This window comes from Anolis sagrei, chromosome 1 (assembly GCF_037176765.1).
Source record: "Anolis sagrei isolate rAnoSag1 chromosome 1, rAnoSag1.mat, whole genome shotgun sequence".
Lineage (NCBI taxonomy): Eukaryota > Metazoa > Chordata > Lepidosauria > Squamata > Dactyloidae > Anolis > Anolis sagrei.
In genome coordinates, this window is record NC_090021.1 from 199,376,054 (window position 1) to 199,398,911 (window position 22,858).

General features: G+C 37.8%; 1 protein-coding gene across 6 annotated transcripts in view; it reads right to left on the reverse strand.

Annotated features, from left to right (window-relative positions):
• Positions 1-22,858, reverse strand: part of SLC4A10 (solute carrier family 4 member 10) — a 199,634-nt gene that overhangs the window by 10,164 nt on the left and 166,612 nt on the right. For all 6 annotated transcript variants that reach the window (XM_060777877.2, XM_060777869.2, XM_060777832.2 and 3 more), the window contains 9 exons: positions 16,969-17,130; positions 15,953-16,066; positions 15,062-15,223; positions 9,575-9,826; positions 7,481-7,549; positions 5,815-5,988; positions 5,036-5,158; positions 882-949; positions 330-443 (listed from right to left, as the gene is read on the reverse strand). In XM_060777877.2, coding sequence (XP_060633860.2) covers positions 330-443; positions 882-949; positions 5,036-5,158; positions 5,815-5,988; positions 7,481-7,549; positions 9,575-9,826; positions 15,062-15,223; positions 15,953-16,066; positions 16,969-17,130 — 1,238 coding nt within the window. The remainder of the gene's footprint in view (positions 1-329; positions 444-881; positions 950-5,035; positions 5,159-5,814; positions 5,989-7,480; positions 7,550-9,574; positions 9,827-15,061; positions 15,224-15,952; positions 16,067-16,968; positions 17,131-22,858) is intronic.

The window sequence follows — 22,858 nt, forward strand, 5'->3', positions numbered from 1 at the left end:
AATGGAAGAAAATACTGATGTATGTGAGCTTACAAGATACATTCACAGGCCTGACATTTCTAGAGATTCTACTGATGCAACAACTGACTCTATGCATTTGTGAGAAAAACAATTGTACTCACACTTCCCTTTGACAAAATGAGGCTGATATGCTTTAATGCCATTAAGTTTGAATCAGAATGGGTTGGACATATTTATAAGGTTCTGATAACCTGTGCTTGGATACTAAACTTGAACTAGTGAATTGGCATCTTTTGCCTACTAAAGCAAAAGCTTTGCTGGCAGCTTTCATTAAAGAATGTAGTATAAGCAGAAGAAAGTTTAAAAACCTTTTAGAAGGAAAGCTGGACTCCTTATCCTTGGTATTCTCTGTTATCAACATTGACTTCCACACAGTTGTTTTTGACATTTCATCAGAAATATTTATTACAGATGGGTCATCTCTAGAATAAAATAAGAAAGCCAAGAAATATAACCAATTAGGGTGGACAACAAACATGGATTGAAATAATTAAGTCCAAAGATGTTAAGACCAAGGTTTGCAATCGTCCTTTATTTTGTGTAAGAAAAACCATATTGAACACACCTTGTTTGTGTGTAGAAGACACCATTTTCTGTGTAATGAGAGGAGAAACCCTTGGACTTAATACAATCAATAGTTCAAGTAGCAAATTTATTTTTGGAAAGTTGGGAGACAGAAACACAATGACACTGTATCAGTAATCCCCAGAGATTAGAAACATTATCTTCTTGGAGCACTGGCTGGAATAGTCTGAGACTGTCAAATCCCAAATATATCTCACTTTTTAAGCCATGGCATGCCAAGGACATGTGTGGCAGTCATTTGAAATTTGAAATATCAGGGTCAATCTATATTTTACCTGTAGGTCCCCTCGAGTGGTAACTGCACTGTGCCTTCCTCTTCCAATGCCAACATACTTTGCTCCTCCTAGGATAAAAGCAAGAAAGGTGAGCAAACTTGTTCTTGTTTGAAGTTATTTCTGCAATGGAAAGAAGCCAAAATTTTAAAAACCCCAAGGGCATCATTCTTCCACTACTCTGTCCTCAAATTGTTCACTGTAGGCTTCTAAACACATATAAACAAACAACATGCCATTCCTTTTTTATTGAAGTAGCAGGCATCAAGCATTCAAGAGCCAAATTTAAAGAGTAATTCTTTAAAGGAAGGTTATCTTCATAACAGGAAAGAAGTAAGGATTTATTTTTGTAGCCAAATTGCTCACTGGAGTAGCGTACAGGAGCATACACCCCCCTCCCCCTGCATTGCATCAGCTCCGCTGGTTCCCAATCTGCTACCGAGCACAATTCAAAATGCTGGCTTAAGCATATAGATGCCTAAAGGGTTCCAGTCTAGCTTACCTATCCAAACACATCTCACTTTATGAGCCAGTTAGAGCAATAAGTTCAGCTGGGAAGGTCCTGCTCTCGGTCCCACGGCCGTCACAGATGCGATTGGTGGGGATGAGAGACCGGGCCTTCTCAGTGGTGGCCCCTCCCCAGCAAGATTAGATTAGCCCTCTACCTCCTGGGGTTTTTAGAAAACAACTAAAAAAATTGGTTATGTTAACAAATAAGCATTTGGTGAGTGACAACAATATCATAGCAGATGGATGACAACCTCAGGATAGGTGCAATATCAAAATGTTTCATGTTCATGTTTGATGTTTCTATAGTTTTCAATGGTTTAATTAATAGTTAAATATTATTGTTTTAGATGTGTAATATATTGTTTGTATTATACATGAGGCATTTAATTTTTGCAATTTATTTGATATGTACCACTTTGAATCCCCAAAGGGGTGAGAACAGCTGTACATAAAGGCAATAAATAAATAAATAGTACAAAAGCTATGTTTTTGAACAGTCTCTCTTCATGTCAATGGGACTTTTACAAGTCCATTTGCAATATACTTTTTCATTTCTTCATTTTCATCACTTTCTTCAGAAGAACTTAGGTCACTATGCAACAGGACAATCAAAATAAGGGCATTGGCCTCCAATGAAATCTTCCTTCAGTTTCCCAACTTCTAACATTATGAGGATTGAGACACTCAGAACTGTTCACATCCATTCATGCTGTATATTTGCCTGCCCATTTCCTTTGGATGTGTGACTGATGAGCAAAAACTGGACAGAAATATTCACGGTAGGAAGAAAACTGTTGAAGTTCTTCTTCACTTGTAAGGACAAAATTCTGAACTATATGCATCCCTAATGCAGTCACAAATAAATCCCATTTCACTCACTGTATGCCATCTGCCTTTGAAAAATTATTATAAAGGGGTTTTTTTTTATCAATTTGCAAATGAATGATTTAAATCATTATTAATTTGCAAATTAATGGTTTAAAACATTTAAAAAATCAATCCAAGTGAACAATTAGGTATATTAAAATTCATGCAATGGAGGTCTTTCCACACTGTTGTTTGGCATAGCACTACCACCTTTCAGGCTCCTAGGACAAGGTGTGAGGATAATAGCCCAGACATGGGCAAACTTTGTCCCTCCAGATGTTTTGGACTTTAACGCCCACAATTCCTAACAGTCGGTACACTGTTAGGAATTGTGGGAGTTGAAGTCCAAACATCTGGAGGGACAAAGTTTGCCCATGTCTTGGATAGTCTCACAAGCCCTTCTCACTGAAGCAAGAATCATTCCAGGCAGCCACTGGCAGGAAATAACTATTGACACTATCATGAATCTGGTATCTGTGAAATCAGGTCTTCAAAGTGCCAGGCTCAATATAAACTTCCTAGCTAAATGTAGGTCTCCTTGAATTCAACAGGACAAGTTGCCCTTACATTATGTCCCACTGATGTCATTCAGTCTCACACATATATTAAACTAGGGCACATCCAGACTTCTTGAAAAATCCCAGATTTTGTTCTTGTTCTTTCTGATTTCATACTGGGTTAAAATAAACCAGGGGCCAGCATGGTGTAGTGGTTTCGGCATTGGACTATGACTCTGGAGACCATAGTTCAGTTCCTCACTTGATCGTAGAAACCGACTCGTGATAGTCAAGTCACACACTGTGGTATAAGTTACTGAACTCTGCTGAGTTATGAGTCTGTCCACCAAAGGTTCAACAACAAACATTACATGCACTCTCCACCCCTGAAAACCCAATGATAGCTTCTCCATAGGGTTACCGTAATTCAGAAATAACTTGAAGGCATACAACAACCAAATAAACCAAGATAGAAAGCATGCATAAAAATCTCTGATCATGCCAAGAGCTGGATTAATAATATCATAAGATATTAAGCAATGCTAAAAAAAATCTTTAAAAAAACAGAAATGAAAAATAAAACAAGATGGGAAAGTAGGCATATTTCTAGTTTAGTTTTCTGTCACATTCAGATTTAGAAAGAATGGACGAACACATAAATTATGCATGAGAAGAAAAACAGACTAAAAAACCAAGGATTTTTGTGACAGTCACAAAGGATGAAAAAGCCTTTGCACTGTGAGAGCATACATCAGCAAGGGAGTCATATCTAGCTCGGCATGGACATGGTAACTGCAACAATTTCCTTGGGGAAAAAGTAGATGGAAAATAGAAAGCAGGTAATTAATATGTGACCTCTATGAAAGAGCCTGGAAAAGAGCCTGGAAAACCAGTTTGTGTGGCTACTAACTTCTCTGGCTAGGAAATGCTGGATCTGGTGTCTGCTCAAGCACCACTTTTTAAACTGTGGGGCCCTTTAGCTCAATGTTGGGGCCTAGAAAAATCTGGCAACCATAAAAGGTTTCTGAAGGCATTTACATGAATCTGTCTTGCAGTGCCTGCAGTGGACTCTGCAAAAAATGTTTCAGCTATACAGTCTGTTTAGCAAGCCTAGCAAATGCTGATGTGTTATCAGTAAAATGTTTGATTTTTATAGATATTTTATATACTTGCATATGATCAGGATCATGCCAAAAGGAATTAGAAATAGAAAAGTTTGAGAATCCCTGTGCTAAAGTAACCTTTTATATGTGCAAGAGGTTACCAACATCATAGCATCTTCATGCCTCCAAGGAGAACTGGGTCTCTTATGGATTAAATAGTTTCTAGCTAAAATCAGTCCCCTCATGTCTAATGCAAGGGTGATACTCCCATCACTTAAGCATGAGGCACATTTTAGTGGCAACACTAAGCCAGCAAGACAACACTATTTATGGACATAAATGGGTTCCTATGCCATCCTCTCCTTTGCCAGGGAATCTGTGGTCATTTTACCCCTGTTGGCTAGGGTGTTAACATTGGCACAATTGCATCAGTCAATAGGAACATAGTCTAAAATCCAACCCTCTTTACTCCAAATGGAGTTCAACACCCCATTCATCTGGAAAAAACAATGCAAAGTTAGGGATGCAATTTCTTGTTAATTCACTTCTACAAGCAAATAACAAGAAATTTCAGCAAGTTGTTTCTCGCTATGAAGAAGTCTTCAAAAATATATATTTCCCAGACTGGGGTTTAATATGTGGATATTTTTGAAGGATTTTCTGCAAAAGAAACAGTATTTCATGCCCAGAAAATATTATTTGTGTGTAAAAATAATTTCAGCATGAAAAATGTTGTTTACTGCATTCATAGCATGCCATTTTCTGCACACAAAAAACATGCCCAAGCTCTCAACTACAGGATCTTCTGCACAGGAAATAGCTGTACAGAAAATAATATTTTTGTGTATTATTTTATGTATTATTTTCAGCAGAGAAAATATTTCTGTGTATTATTTTAAGCACAGAAAATACTGTTCCCGATACAGATTTTTTTCACAGAATAACCACCTAGCTACAAAGGCTCTCTTCTTTCATGATTGTTTTCACCAGAGTTTCTCAACACTTGAGAAATATATTTTAAACTATTTTTAACCCCTTAAAAAGATGCAGACCTCCCTCACTAGATTGCGCGTGCATGTCAAATGAACATTGAGATCTGTTACACAGATGTACAATTTCAAGAGGCAATCTCAAAAAAACCCCAGGTCATCAACTCTGCAAAGGAAAGAAGGAAACTTACCTCTTTTTCAGCATCTTCAAGTTTTTTCTTCTTGCTCTCTGGCATCAAATCATCAAGCCAGCTTAGTTCCCGTTTACTGAAAAATAAGTCCATGAGTTTTCTGACAAACACCAGTGCCAAGACCTAGATGGAACAAGCATAATACAGTAAATATTTTCATCAGATCTACAAATCTCACAGACCTATTTCTGTAAATGTTTTGACAAATGTATGCCATTCATGTACAATATTATGACTGTATTTTGTACTGCTTTTAACTATTTCATTCTATAGTGAATTGGTTTTATATAACTTTTAGCTAACTTCTATTTTAAATTATGGTAGGGCACTTTGAATATAAAGGCAGTTTACTAAAAGTGAGGGAGGAAGAGATGGATAGAGGGAAGGATAGATGGATGGATGGATGGAAGGAAGGAAGGAAGACAGAGAGTAAGAGAGGGGGGGAGGTGATATGTCTGGGTAAGAAAGGGAATTGATCCTTAAATTGTACATCACATCTAGATTTCATGGCTATTACAACAAGTGTGACTTGAGTCTAGTACTGGGAAAGTTCTCATACAATTCATAATACTTGTAGGCAAAATAGCAGTAAAACCAAGAGTTGCTGGAATATTTGCATATTGTGTATATTTATAGTTATTTTATGTCTCGGCATGGAATGCTTGCCATATATGTGTTGTGCTCCGCCCCGAGTCCCCTTCAGGGTGAGAAGGGCAAAATATAAATGTTTAAAATAAAATAAAATAAAATAAAATAAAATAGAGAAAGCAAACCCATACCATCATAGGGAACACAATGGCAGCTCTTGAAGCCTTGATAACCCACAGAAGAACCAGGCATGAGAGCTGGATTACTGTGAAGAGATGAACTTTTCTGAGAGGGACATGCCTCAGATAGATAAAGTCTGGCTGGTGTTTGGCAGGCATCCAGAATAACTTGATTCTATCAAAAAGCTGGACAAAGGGGGAAGGCATATATTACATTTTTGCAGCGTTGATATGGAAACAGAGTCACAGATCTAGAGTGGAGACAGTGAACTTGATGACACTGATGGTCAAATGTTTGGTTGGCAGCACAGTATCTGTGCCTAGTTGTGTGTGTACATCAGCAAACCACACTTTGGACCAGAAGAAAGCACACAGTGATAACTCTTCTAATGCATACTCTTTCCCCATATACTTGATTATATGGAAAACTGAGACCTTTGCAAGGAAAACCATCTCCATGCTCCTTGCTCATCTGAGGAATTGGTTCTGATAGGAAACGTACCTGACAGAGTACTGGGGTTAGATCACAGAGGTGACAGGGGATCTACAGCAGACCATAGAGATGGACTCCATGGATCCCACCTGTATGTAGGTTGCAGACTACCCCCCCCCCCCGCCCCCCGGCCCGTACAAGACGGGAATTATGCAGCTTTCCAAATGTTGTGGAATTGCAAGTCCAATCAGCTCTGGGAAGGATAGCCAAAGGTGAAGAGTGATAGGAAACGCAATGCAAGAGTGTGTGATATCCATTGTTGCTTTTATAATGACAAATACTCAGCACCTCAAAATTGTATTGAAAAGACAAAAGACTGTCTATGCTCAATGGCTGCAATGGGTCACATCTCTAAGAAAGCTACAAACTTCCATGATTTCATCGTTCCAGTGCAAATAACCTTTTAAACCAGGCAACAGTTTTGATTATACCATCAGACCACAAAGTAATTTTGAGAGAAGGATAAAGAGAGAAAACAAAATGATCTGCATTTAATCCATCTTTACATGTGATCTGCAGTTATGTTTCAGTTCAATTATTAAACTAATTAAATATATTCCTACATTTTTTTAAAAAAGGTAAACATCATACTATAAAACAGGGGTAGGAATCACTTAGCCCCACAAGTCCTAGGAGACGTAATAATTATAAACAGTGATGAGGAATGCTGAACACTGTAGTCCAACAACACGATTCCAACCATCGAGCTAAAAATATCTTACAAGATTGATTGGCAAAATTTTAGTAAAGTGTGCCCTAAGAAGTTCATTTATTATTTTATGTCAAAACACATTATATATATTTTCCTGCAAATCATACCACAAGTTATTATGATGGTTATGTGCAAGCACACGTACAACTTTTTTTCTTTGCAGAAAACAGTCTTTTATGTACAAAATTGTTTTTCTGTGCAGAATAACTCTTTCCCAACCCTTCAAGATGTTCAAATAAGGGGAGAATGCTGCAGATAAATATTTGTTTTCTCCTGCACTGAGAAGAAAACCACCAAAATCTCTGGTGCTGACTAGTGTAACCCACAGAATTAAACTGAAAAATGCTCTCCCGTAATTCAAATTTCTGTGTAAAATTTCTCTTAAAACTTCACAATGTAGAGTTGCAAGAAACAATGAGGTAAAAGGGCCATAAGAACCATCAGGAAGAAATATTCCACACAAACCACTTTACCTGAATTCCTTTTAGAGAGGAGGCACCCATATACAGAAATACACCATAAAGCACAGGCATGGGAATAAACTGCAAAGAAAAGGAGGAAAAAAGAACAAATTGGGTCTCCATTCATGGACAGACATAGTAGCAGATACACATTTGGCATAACATAGAGACTAACAGGAATGCATACGATGAATATAGGAAAATACAATAGGCTGTAATCATTTCTTCATTTTGTATTTCATCCATGTAAGTCTGAAGTGGTGGTGTATTAATGTAGCTAGCTACTTTTATTTTCTTTTTTGAATGCCTTAATAATGTTTCTAATGGTAGCGTTTTAATATGGCAGCTTACTGATTTTTTTTTAAAAAAACAAAATCATCTGATTTTAACAATACTTCATTTTAATTTAAGATGTAAAATATCTTGGATCTGACATCAAGAAAAGATAACATACACCTTAAACAAAAAAATAAAAAAAAATTCCCATTTTCTCAAATTCTGTGGGATTTATGCCCCTCTGCTAAACTTGGCTCAGCCTCAGGCCTCTCATGACATCAACCATGTTTCATTGCAATTCACCGAATTCAAGAACTATCATGGCCAATGCAAACTGCTGTCCAAAGAACGTTTGTTCAAATCCTGGCTCTACAACAATATGGCCACATATGTGTGGGCCAATGCCACTTGCAGTCATTGATTGACAGACACCAAATGTTTTCCAAAGGTACCAGATCCTGTCTGATCATGGAAACTAAGGTTAGTACTTGGATAGATGCCTACCAATGAATACTAGGTGCTTTAGGAAGGAAATGACAAAACCTTTTCTGAGTATTCCTTGCCCATGAAAACCCTATGAAAGATACAAGCATATCCTCCTTCAACGGAAATGTCAGGAAACCTAACTGTGCTCTCATTGTACTTGAAGCTACCCCATCCTTGACCACTGTCCATGCTGGTTAGAAAAACACAAGTCCAATCTGTGTGAAAGTAGCTAAGTTAACACTGGTTAGAGTAATGCAACTCCCCCCTCCTTTGGGCTCCTTTTCTTTAATGCAGAAGGATGTGGCAAAGGAAATAAAATCATCCATTGACATGAGCACAAAAGCCATGTAAATGTATATGGGTCATCTGCAGGACTTGTTCAGCCCATCAAATGCTAGCAAGTTATATCTGGCAGGAGGATGCAGTCTATTGCATTTCTAGGATTGAATTGGTCTATTAATGCTGAAAGAATAGAAGTGCCTTCTAAAAAGTCAGACTATTAACCTTCCAGGCTAGTACTGTAAGCTCAAACGGGCAAGAGTCACTCAGAATCTTATGCAAAGGATTTGCTATCTGAGATTGTTTAGCTAAGTAATAGGGCTGAGCGGTTTCGTTTCGTTAATTCGTAATTTGTTAATAATTCGTTAATTTTTCCAATTACAAAACGATAACGAACCATTCTGGAGCAATTTTTTAAAAAAACGAATTTTTAAACACGTTTTGTAAATGCTTCGTATTTCGTTATTGTATTCGTTTCGTTATTGTTCTGAGGTCGTTTTGTTATTATTTCTGCATGTCTGGGGCAAGTTTTTTGTTTAATTAGTGAAAAAAAATTATAATATCACACCAACAGTCAACAACAGAGGGAGAGGGAAGCTTCAGAAGTTTTTGGAGGTTTTTTAGCGTATTTCGCGGTCGCGTCCGCCATTAACGAATCGATTCGTTATTGTTTCGGAAATCAATTCGTTAATGTTTTGTAATTTTTTTCACATTTACGAAATTTCGTAAATATCGAACTTTTTAAAAGGAAAATTTTGTAATTATTTTAAATATCGAAACAAAAAAAAAACCCCAAATACAAATCGATTTTAGAAACAAATTTTTCCGTTGTTACCCAGGCCTACTAAGTAACTAACTAAAATGTGGTGATTGCCCAGGGACCTGAGAAAGAAAAAAATAACCACATGATCTACATTGGTCGAAATAAGATAGAAACTTAGTTGTTTGTGTAAGAAGAAAGAAAAATGTACTCATGACAAAACAGGAACTTATGCTCACAACTAAAATCCTATAAACCAAATAGACTCACTGACTATTCCTTTGGTTTCTAAACCATAGACTTACCTTAAGAACCCTGGTCAAAAAAACAGACGACCCCATGAGGACAAATATCATGAGCCCAGTAACCCGTTGTTCGCGTATGCCGAGGAATTTGGGCTGCTCTCCTGGAGCAGAACATTCTGACTCCAGCTTCAGGCTGTTTACATGAGAAATTGAGAGGACAGTGGCAGCAACAAACCAGGGCAGGCCCATGAGAGAGCAGACGCCAAGCATGAGGGCCACCATCAGCAAGTCCAGGTGATAGCCACAGCCTTTCTGTAAGAAGAACAAAGGAGACATGGAGAGGGAAAACATTGAGGATACACGGTGACTCTTGGCTTTGGACTGGGTAAGCATTTGAGCAAAGGCATCCCTAATGGACAGTTAAGTGTAACAATGCACAGGATTGAGTGGGAAGCACATGAACTACTAGGCAAAGGCTGCATTTCAGGTTACATTGCCTCGTCTCTCTCACTTCCATCTGGTGTTGGTAGTGGTGGTATTATTATTTTTCAACCTTTCCCACAAGACTAGGTATTGAGGTGGCTAACAGTTTTTTTTAAAGATTATGCTAAAACATATACAAAAGTCAACACTTAAACCAAATTAAAGTATTAGCAATTTTACTTTCTAAAAAGATTTTAAGTTATACAGTACAATTTCAAATTTATTTATGTATTTATTTATTATTTACTTTATTTATATACTGCTCTTCTCAGCCCTCAGGTGACTCAAAGCGGTTAACAACATCAATACAAAACATCATAAGACAAGTATAGGACAGTTAAAACAATTGTAACATAAACAATTAAACATCAGTATAACAATCATTAGTGCCTCAACAGTAAAATCAGAATCCAGTCTCATCATCCGTTAGTCCGTATTCCTATGATCAATTACACTGTTTAATATTACAACCCTTTCTTTAAAGCCTTAAGTTCTAAAAACTGGTCCAAATAATTAAAAAGTCTTCAATTGTTGATGGAGGCACAGTAAGCAACTGGCCATTTTGACTCCTTGTCGGAGAAAGTTACAAAGTCTTGGGGCAGCCACTGAGAAGGCTCTCTCTGAAAATGGTATCTATGCCATTTAAGCCATAACCAATACTTTCAATACATCACTTCAATGACTGGTTTTCATCCATAATTTCTTGCATTTTAAAGATACAAGTAAGTGAAAAAACTCCCAGGTGAGCAACTGGAGCTCCCCAACATGACAGGATTCCCCTCTTCTTCTGGGAGAATACTGCTTGCTGAGTCATAGGTCTTATCAACATTCTGTATTTTAGAGATTATTAAGGGAGTTGTTTGAAGGGAGTTTTTTTTTGTCGTGTCAGGAGCGACTTGAGAAACTGCAAGTCGCTTCTGGTGTGAGAGAATTGGCCGTCTGCAAGGACGTTGCCCAGGGGACACCCGGATGAACTGATGTTTTTATCATCCTTGTGGGAGGCTTCTCTCATGTCCCCGCATGAGTAGCTGGAGCTGATAGAGGGAGTTCATCCGCCTCTCCCCTGATTTGAACCTGCGACCTGTCAATCTTCAGTCCTGCCGGCACAGGAGTTTAACCCACTGCGCCACTGGGGGCACTAACAAGGGAGCTAACAAGGGAACAGATACTGCTTCCTAGGGGTGAATGGATGCTTCTTACATCAGTACAAGGGTGAATCTACTCTAATCTTGTATCCAGTTTTTAAAGGTGATTTCCAAGGTGCTGGACCTATTTGGGGGGCAAGGTTCAGCATTTTAGATAAGCCCATTAGAGCTCAGACTTAAACCTGGATTTACCACCCTACGGTGTTCCCTGCCCCTGACACTCTGATCACATGCTTCCCCCAATTAGTTCTACCTAGCCCTGTATAACAGAATCAGAATCCTGCTGGTCACCAATATGATGGAATATGATTCTTGGCACAGAGCATTTATATGCACATGAGGTAATGTGTATGTACTTTAGTAGATTCGCTGCCACCACCTAAATTACTTTAGGATATTAAAGTTGATTTCCCTGAGGTAAACTTCTTCCTGTCCACCAGCTCTCCCTTAGCTCCCAGCTTTGACTGTGATGTTCAGATGTTAAAACAGATTGAAATATTCTCATAGGAATGAATCACTACTAAGGCTTCTAAGTTGAACTAGAGAAAATGTTTATTTATAATATTGAACAAAGAACCATCTTCTTTAATGAGGCACAAAAGCTTGAATGGTTACTGAGGCACAATAATCTTGGTGGGTACTTTAAACAGGTTATTTGACTTAGATACGAGTAAATCTCCTCACTCTACAATAACACAGTAGCAGTGAGTTCCCCAGACTAACCTAAACAGGTTGTCCCCAGAGCAATTAGCTACACTCTAAGCAGAGTCCTCTATAAGCTAATCTATTCTAACCCAGAGAACAAACCACTTGTGTAAAAACCCACACAAGCACCCAGGCGACTACTTTGACCTCCCTGGCCAATAATACAACCTTGCCTGTCACAAAATGCTCTCTGGCAGAAAAAAAAATCTAAGCTCTCAAAAATACCTCTCTTTTCCTCTGCTCCCAAAATCACTCCTCCTTCTTCAAGCCCAAAAATCAATCTCCCTTCTTTCTCTCAAGCTGACACTTTTCCCTCTCAGGGCTAAACTCCTCCCATCTGTCCTAACCAATCAAAAGAGAGCTTCAGCTCCTCCCCTCTTCTCCTTTTACACTCCCAAGATGTCTGCTTCCTTTGCTACCACTCCCAAAATAGAGTCCCGCCTACTGACATTCCAGGCTTCTCTTTCGGCCTAGGAGGTAAGAATCATTACACCCTGACATAATGATCTTTTCAATACCTTACATTGATGTGCAATGCTCATATTGCATAATGTGCATTGGAGCATAATGCACTCCATAGTGCAATGCATATTGGTACACAATCTACATCAAAGTATGATGTACATTACAAACTACATTGTGCATGATGTGTATTAGGCACTTTGCTGGTTCGAGTAGTAATGTAATAATAGCCCTCTACTGGAGATGGGGATTACTCAACTGCTTAGTTCTAATTCCCATAGTTGTCAACTTACAATAATGTAAGCTCTCAACAGGATTCTAGCCCATTATCATGATTCAATTCCTAGTGTAGTATATAATATCAAAACAAATAAAATAATACACAAAAAATCACTTTCAGGCTGTCTCTACGTGGCCATGTAATGAAGTTTGAGCTGTGTTATATGGTCAGTGTAGACACATGTAATGCAGTTTGAACTGTTCTAAACTGCATAAATTGACAAAAGCCAGAAAGGAATATTCCAAATATGGGAATCAGTAGCCTTCCAGATGCTTTAGGAAAATAATTAATCATCCTTGGCTATGCTGGTTGGGGCTGATAAGCACTGGAGTTAAACAATATCTGAGAGCTACAAATTTCCTACCTCTGCTGTACTCAGACCTATTCAGTATATCAAATAATGTCTGCCCAGCACCAGACACTTCTGCCTTCTCAACTTTCTTAAAGCACCTCTTCAGTCCAGGTATGAAGAGATGAAAGTTTGCTAGTGTAACACTTGATGGATTCCTATCATATGGAGCTAAGATCTGACCATTTTAATAGCTTTTATAGTCACTTGTTCATTTGCACTGTCGCAGCTGAGGGGAAGTTATGAGAAATCACAAGTAAAGAATCTGAGGCAGACGGTCCTTCCAGGTTTCATATTCCTAAGAAAATGTGCAACCTATGTGCTTCTTTCCAACTTAAGTCTCCTCAGTCTTCCAAAGTCAAAAAGGACAGAAGTTTCACAAGGGCAAAGATGCCATTTCAGCAGCAAGTGATATTGAGTTTGCCTCTCACTCAGGCAGAAGCCTGAGGAAACTGACATATGGGAGGGAAATGAAGTGTGTCAACAGGTGACGATGCTCCATCAGACCCCAGCAAAAAAACAAAATGAAATACAAATGAATATGGATAGGCAGTAAAGCAAGAGGGCAGCCAGGAAGACCATCTGACTCCCACATGCCATGGTTGAAAGGAAGAGAAAAGGCAGGAATCAAAACACCACACACACTGAAGTTTGGCAGCAATTCCCTACATCTGTCAAGTTAACCACATGCAACACCATGGATTGACACAAGGAGCCTGAGGGACAAAGAGGGCAGAAAGAAAAAACTCGGGGAAAGAAACATGGAGAGACCCCAAGCAACTGTGGCGTGTGATGAGAGGTGGCTGAAACTGCATTCATAAAGTGGTTGCACTGTACTGCAGAGAAGCAATTGTTTAAAAATAGAATGGTGCACCCATTCAGACCTTTTATTTTGTCAGAAATGTGGCGAACCTTGTTTTATTTTGCCATCTGCGGAATGGAAAAATACACTGAGCTAAATCCAATCTTCTGCTGGCAGTTACTACAGACCCCCCACCCCCACCCACAAACACTGTCCCTTCCATTCCAGGCTTTCATACTATCCAAAAACCAGTTCTGGAGGGTTTCCCAGGATTTTGGGAGCACATGAGGGGGCTGCAGCAGAATGTGGGGAAAATCATTCACTCCCAGTTCTACTGGAATCAACTATTCCCATTGTATGACTCAAGCTGGATCTACACTGCTAAATAATGCAGTTTGAACTGTATTATTATTATTATTGATATATGGTCAGTATAGACTCATATGATACAGGTCAAACTGCATTACATGACAGTTTTTCATTCTCCATGATAAGAGTGAGTCAGGTTTCAAACATCAAATAAAAGATTTAACATTTTCACAGTGGCATGAGCCGTCATGGGCATTCAATGCATTTCATGTATCAGATCAAACACTAGCTCTAGATTCTACACTGCAACCACCATTACAAATTAGCTGCTTGGTTATTTGATATGTCAAAATAATCTACAGATAACCAAGTAGAAAAGCTTTTATGACTAGGGAAAATGTTCAACCATTTCATAAATGATGAATGAGAAAGTCCAGTTAGCATCAACATATTTAGGAAAGCTGGTGGCTCTTTGAAGAAGTATTCCTCACTGTGCAATTCCCATTGGTTATGGCTTTCATATGACACAGAGTATTTACTCAGTTCTTCAACGGCCTTTGCATTTCCATTTCCTTTGCTTCAATAAGTACATGGGGTTTGTTCATAGACAGGCTTCCCTATTCTTGTTATTTAAAGGTCAGTGCTTCTTGGCATGTACCAAACTGCCCAAACCCAAGGCCTCTTTCACACTACACTGTTATAGTATTCCACTTTAAGTGCACAGTTGCATTCTTAAAAGTCCTGAGAAAACAAGGTGGGAGTTTTCTGACTGAAAATCCTAAATGCTCCTATCAAAACTGATGATTTCAAGTTCTCTAGGATGGAACCATGAGAGTTAAAGTGGAATCATAGATCTATAATTCTGTAGTGTGAAATAGCCTCCCGCACACAAATACAAATAGCAAAAAAAATGGGTAAAATGTGTAATTCCTTTACAAAGATAACGAGTATTTTTCAAAACATGTAGATTGAGATTCTAGAATAATACTTAGAAAGATCAAAATAATCTTACCTTTAGTTTATGTTCTTTCCTATTTATGATAACTGCTGTAATCTGCTGGTCCATAAATATTAAAATAGTACAAAGAAGTGCTGGAATTAGAGCCGCCAGCACTGTCCACCAAGGATTGGGGCCCACAGGAGTGACGAACCAGCCACGATCATCTCTGGTAGGCTAAGAGGAGAAGAGCAAATTAAGGTCTACGAGACTGCATTTTTATGAAGCATATGCAGAGGTCTTTCAGGATCAGAGCTCAACAAACATTCCTCCTCCACTTTTGAAAAGGAATACAAATAGAAATACAACACACAACACAAATAACTAAAAACACTGCATATTCGTCTTACACAGCATTGTGCATATCAGAAGGATAGTATAGTGATAACATAAAGAAGCCATCAGTGCAAACATCAAATCACTCCAATGGTAGCTAAAACTGCAATCCTAATCATACTTGTAGATAACAAGAGCCATAGAGATGTTTGTAATCAAGAATGGCCAGAGTGGGGAATCTGTAGGTCTTCTCTAAATGTTTAGGTATTTGGTTTCCATGACCTCTGCCCATCGGTTATTCTGGATGTCAGGATGCAGTCTGAAGTCAAAGCCTCCCTGAAGACCACAACTTCCTCATCCCAATTATTATCCTGATAGTATTGCAAAAGGAATTAATGAGGGGGAAATTGGTAATGGAGCAAAAAATAACTTTTGGACAAAGTTATGTTATCTTAATCATGTATTTGATTTTTTTGAAACTTAGTCTAAATTTTAAAAAAAAAATTATACTGGAGATACATTCAAATTCATATTTTATTACATTTCTGAAATAAATACTTACAAGTCATTTATAACACAGTCACTGTGGCACTTTTTAATTTTAGTGAAAATTAAAATTCAAGAGATTACCTTGAATTCATTTGGAACCTGAAGTTTTGGTGATGGAATTCCAAGGGCATAGTCAACTAAGACCATGCACAGGATGGTAAGAAAGACAGCAAAGTCACTCACTATAGACCGCACCTGAAGATACATTGAGATGATCATCAGTGTCAGCAATTGCTAGTCAATAAAAAAGACATTCTCCCACTGCAAGGAGATTTTTTTCTTGTAAATCATTTTTCTAGAATTACAAGAGGATATTACATCCCACCTCTGCGCTCCATTTCTCCCAACTCTAAAGAGCCCAAGAAATCTCGTGGAGCTCCATTTTGGAAAAGGGAAGAAACAAAGTGCTACTTTCCTCCACTTGCCCCTTAGTGGATCACATATATCCAATGAGCTTGAATATTGCTGCCCCCCCCCCAATAAAATAAAATTTAACTGAATTATGGTTGCAACAATTAACCTTTGTAATTACCCAGTGCACAGCTTTAATAATAATTGTATGAAAACATGTTTTGTTTTCCAGTTTCAGCCAGATGAATTGCACTGTACTGCATGACCATCATACCCAACTGCTCTGGTGAAGTAAAGGGTTTGATTTTGTGTCTCTGTTTGAACTCTGTCTCTCTGTGGAGCTGATTATTACAGTCTGTTGGTCATATTTACATTTCAGATTGAACTGCAATGACTTTCCTTAATGTGTTTTGCTCTAAATGATCACCTCTTCCAGTTTCAACAAGGAGGCAGAATAAAAGAAAAGTACTTGCTCTCCTCCCCATTCTCCTATATTAACATATTACTGGTAGTAAACATATAAAGAAATGCCATAAAACATTATAAATGGGAGTTGATTGATGCTAATGGCATCAATTGGCCATTGAGACCTGGTAGTAAACACACAAGGAAGAACCATAAAACATTATAAATGGGAACTGATTGATGTTAATAGCATCTATTGGTCACTGACAGCCATAGAGACAGAACTGCAGCCTGTGATTGCAGCAAAGTGGCAATTGTTTCATTTTCAAAAGACACATTACCTTGGTTGGGAAATATCGGCTTGTCTTGAACTGCTTCAGTGTGGATGACAGAGTAACTGTAGAAAAGAATAAGATGACTGACCAGAAGAGAACATCTGGGACGTAAGGACCATGATGTCCACAGGCTCGTCCTACAAATGTCCCTTGCCAATGTTCACATTCCTAACATGGAAAGTAAAGGCATGTTTTATGTTTTGCAGCTCATCAAAAATAAAGAAGATTGTATTGTATTCCATTACCACTTCTGACCAGACTGGCTTCCATTTAAACTACCCCTTATCCATGAGATTAGCATCCACAGTTTCATTTATCCATGTCCAGCAAACTATGTTTTCTCTGGGTATTCTCAAGGTCCTCCAGTGTGACCCTGTGGTATTATGGGGCCAGAAACAAAGTTCAACAGGATTCATTAGTATCCACAGTTTTGTATATCCGCATGAAATCTAGGAATGTATCCCATGAGGATAAGGGAACTGTACTGGAATCCTGACCTCAAGGCCACATTTTAAACAAACATATTTGTAAGATTTGTTAAGGTGTACACCGAAATGAAGCCCTACATTTGAAAATAATTCTATGTACAGGTTGTATTTGTGAGAGCTCTAGAATTGGTTATAGGTTTCTGTTGATTACACATTTGGTAGAATGCTTACATCTGCTGCTACATAATACACAATATGGTCAAAATATTTCATATGGAATATTTTGCCTTCCTGTTCATCATGTTTGAAAGTACTAAAAATGGACAAAATTAATATCTTCTTCAGAGATATTATTGATGGGCCTATGGACTATAATAAAATTGTTTGTTTGTTTATATCTCCTTCAGAAGAGGATTCCCAAGACATAGAACCAGTTATTAAGCCCAAGTCAACAATAACTGAATTCACCTCTACCTCACCCCATTGACCTCAAGTACTTTGTAATGAGTAGATGAGAAGAAGCTATGAATTTACATGCTCCTTTCTTTCACCTTCTTCATGCCTTTTCTCTTCAAGCAATTTACATCCCGATTTAATTAAAGCAGGCATTATACCATATTTTCTGGTTTAAGGCCTACTGGCTAATTGTAACGTAATCAAACTAAGATTTCTGTGAGGGATGAAATGAAAACCCACTGTCTGAAGAAAGGCCCCAAATCTCAACATTTTGAATGCACCTACTTATAATCACAGGTAAGTTTCCACTTAAGAGCATTCTGGCATTCTATAATACAGATACTTGGATCATAACACCAACAATGGATCCTTCATATAAGGGTGGTCTGACTCAGTAACAATAAAAATGATAAGGGACCTTCAACAACTACACAATACATATATCTCATGTCTTTTTTCCCCTAAACAGCATTTCTATTATGTCAAAGCCTTTCATTATTATTTGGTCCTTTTGTTGTTGCTGTGTGCATTCGAGTCATTTCCAACTTGTGGCAACCCTAAGGTAAATCTATCACAACATTTTCTGAACAAAATTTGTTCAGAGGGTTGGCCTTTTTGGTCCTTTGTTTCTCTTTTTTCCCCAGGCAAAATATGCTTTACTTTTCTTTGTAATTTATTTTGGTTAAATTTAGCATACTGCTACTTTTAACAGAAACTGGTTAGGAAGTTTGATATGAACCAACATATTTAATTAAATAAAAACTGTAGGTTTTTTACAGATAAAACTGGGTGAAATTCAGTTAAAATTTGAAATCACTTGTCATTAGTTCTAGATCATGAGTGTGACTATCATGAGCAAATATGATGTCACAGGACATGTGATTTTAGAGTTGCCCACTTCACTCTGGTGCCCCAAACTGCAACTTTCAAAGTATCCAGCCAGAACATATTAGGCCTGGGTAACAACGGAAAAATTTGTTTCTAAAATCGATTTGTATTTGGGGGTTTTTTTTGTTTTGATATTTAAAATAATTACAAACTTTTCCTTTTAAAAAGTTCAATATTTACGAAATTTCGTAAATGGTAAAAAATTAACGAATCGATTTCCGAAACAATAACGAATCGATTCGTTAATGGTGGACGCGACCGCGAAATACGCTAAAAAACCTCCAAAACCTTCTGAAGCTTCCCTCTCCCTCTGTTGTTGACTGTTGGTGTGATATTATAATTTTTTTTCACTAATTAAACCATAAAACTGGGCCAGACATGCGGAAATAATAACAAAACGACCTCAAAACAATAACGAAACGAATACAATATCAAAATACGAAGCATTTACAAAACGTTTTTGAAAATTCGTTTTTTTAAATAATTGCTCCAGAATGGTTCGTTATCGTTTTGTAATTGTAAAAATTAATGAATTATTAACGAATTACGAATTAACGAAACGAAACCGCCCAGCCCTAGAACATATATAAGGCAACAGGCTAGAAAAAAGGATTAGAGGAATCCTCTGGTACTACAATGCAGAAAAGCAACTCCTTTTGCCACAAGATGGCAACAGACTCCACAAAACTGTTTCTACTGCAACTAAATAGAAAATTAATTGTACCATTCATGGCATAATCTGTCATGAAGACTGAACAAACATATGAGCATGGATCCAAAGGAGAATGCATGAAATTCTACATGCTTTCTGGAGTAGGTCATGTCTTTCTCCTTAATATATCCAATTGGGCTCCCTAAAAAACCCCAATTCAGTGGACTAAATACTAGTCTCACCCTCATAAATGTACAGAAATGCAACTCACATAGTTTTCTTTGATATTTATTTCTATATCAAAATCTACAGGATACAGTGTAATGTTCAGAGGGTTGGCCTTTTTCCCATATCTGACAAAAAGAGAACAGGTTTGCAGAAAACCGATTCTTGGTCCTTAGAAAAATGTACTCCAATGACATTTTTTTTGTATTTTCCTCCAGCTGAATAGACAATTGGTGGGAAGACTCCTGGGTTATATTGTGCCTGACTATCAGGATAGCATGAGAGAGGACTAGAGATCTAGCTGAGAGAGAAACATGGGACTATTTTTGCATTTTGAATTCCTTTTGCAGCGATTGAAATAAGTAAAGGGCAAAGAGGGAAAGTGGAAGAAGAAGAGAGAAACTGGGGCATTTTAACATCAGTTGAAAAAAGGAGGATTACAATTTATTGGAATCATCCCTGCAAACTGGGACAGCTGGACAGCATGCCTCAATTGCTAAGTATTTCTATATCTACGCTATCACTATTATTGTTGACTTCATTTGTATCCTGCCCATTTTCATACATAGCAAATCTATATACACAGATAAAAACGTAATTGTTTGCAATGCAATAAAAACAGCAGTTAGCTTAGCCTCCTGTGCAGAAAGGAAGAGGATTTATAACAAGTGTTTACTTTCATTGTCCCCAGTTCTTAGCTTGTCACTATGTATGAACCAAGGATTACGGTTTAAAATCTGCTCTAATCTGTAAAACAAGCAAAAAAAGAAGAAGAATAAATCAGAATTTGTGGTTGGATTGTCTAGAATTTGTTTACATTGGGGCAAGCAACTTGTGACTTTCCAGATAATGTTGGTTTACAACTCTCCCGACTCACTTCATTATTAATTATGCTGGTTAGGGATCACTCTGAAAACCGGGTTCAAAGTCTTGCTTGGCCATGAAACCCACTGAATTACTTTGGCCAAGTCGCACTCCCTGAATCTCAGAGGAAGGTAATAGAAAATATCTTTCAAGTAAATATAGCCAAGAAAACCCTGTGACAGGTTCACCTTAGATTTGCCATAGATTGGGAATGACTCCCAGGCACACAACAACAGTGATAGATGTTGAATTACAGAACTCTCAGAAAGCAACATGTTTCCCATTTCTAGTTCACACCATTAATCCTTACAAAACAATTAACCAGAGTCTCATTAAAAAAGGAATGGGCAGCCCCTTGCATTTTTCAGCAGATTGCGGGTAGGTGGGGTGGACAAAGCAGCAAAAATTGGGAAGCATTTCGCTGGCCCTGATGCATGTATGGATCTTTGTCTTTTATCTCTTGAGTCTCACACTGAAGCCTGGCAGGAAAGGCAGAAGTGCTGCTTCCCAGTCCTAACATAGTGACAGTATCAGACCTCCTCCCCCTGAGAACAAGTTTGAGTAATGCCAACCAAATGTTTTTAAAGGTTACATAAATACACACACACACAAATATAGGATTCCCCAGGAGCAGACCGGATGGTGGGTGGTAAAGCTTAAATAAAAGGGTAATAGATAGTTTTGATTATGCAAGCAGTCCACTTGCAAAAATGGGATCTACCACTACATTCATCACTGACATTGGCTCTTTATAGGACAGGAATACCTTCAAATTTTATTTGCAGTGAAATTTTGATAGAATGGTTGAAATTTTTGCTGAAGTAAATTATTTTGAAACTCATGAGGTAAAGTCAAAGGAGTCCCCTTGAAATTTGTTATATTTCAAAAACTATGCTTCATTTCTTTTTCTGGAAACTGAAAATATATTGATGTCAGTTTTTAGTCAAAATCATTTGTGGTTGTGAAAATTTCAAGACTGAAATAAAAACATTTAAACAGTATACACATCTGAGATGCGCTGAGGCAGCATGGCAGCCAGGGAGGAACAGAGAGAGGGCTCACTTCTCCAAAGCTGCCTTGTCAGTCACATGGCAGCAACCAGAAAGGAAACAGCCCAACGATCAGGTACATTGCTGTTTTATGTCTTCTGGGGAGAAACTGGCATGATGGGGATGGACACTGGCCCCATTCCCAGCCATGCCAAACTGATTTCGGCATGGCTGGGCTGTGAGGCTGCTGTCCTGCCACAAAAGTGGTTGACAGCATCCCTGTCTGGCCATAATGTAGCCTTGAACTGTTATATTTCAGACTGTTTTGGGGTCGCATTTTGTGCCTTAAAACAAAGGCAAAACTAACTATATTATAAAAACAGATTTTTAAAAACATAATGCATGATTTCCTAAATGGTTTGCCAGTTGCTGAATAGTTCGAGTTGCTTGAGTTCCAGTTAACTAAAAGTCTATGGGACATGTTATACATTTAGTGTCATTTGAGATTATTTAACAGAAAGTGCCTTTTACTGTTTACAGATGCTAAATATGAGCACAGTTTGGTAAATATAAAGCACATTATTACTCCATACAGATACTAAGTTAATAAGAAACGAACAATGAAAATGTAGGCTATTACACAGACAGAGAGAGAACCTCTGAACAACAAAATTGTCATACAACAGAGGTATATACAACAAGTGGAAGTCACAGATAAAAAGAAAACACACTTAAAAGTTACTAATCTCAAGGACAAAATTTGCAACAGTCTCACAAAAGAATGCATCAGAGTTGTTCAGAAAATATGGAATTTTATAACACCCCTGTCATTGAGAACACTGTGAAAAATTTAAGTCCTGTATTTCATCCATATATTATCATATGTGGGGCAAACAAACAAAGAATGCAAAGAACGATGAAGTATTTCAACAGAGACCAAATCACAAGAACAAACCCTTTTGGAACATTCCAGTTTTTATATCTTCATCCAAAAGAGATGATAGCAACACATTACATCTTGCCAAAGCTCTCCTCTGGATGGGATCAATCAAAATGCAAATATATGCTGCCATGACTTCATTCTCACATGGAATTAATGATGTGGTAGGGGAACAAGTTGTCTTTGCTGTAAGAGTCAGATTATTTTATTTACTATTTATTTATTTACTATATTTGTATACCACACTTCTCAGCCCTTAGGCAACTCAGATTATGGAAGTCAAGATCCAAACGTCTGCTCTTGAATGACTTGCAGATTTCCACTTGTATGAGCATTAAGAGTGCTTCCAAAGACAGGCCAATTGCTTCGATCTTTTTGAGAAGCAAAACATAACACTCTGAAATAAAATGATCTGATAACAGAGAGAGAATATTGCTATGGAGGTCTGCTTGAA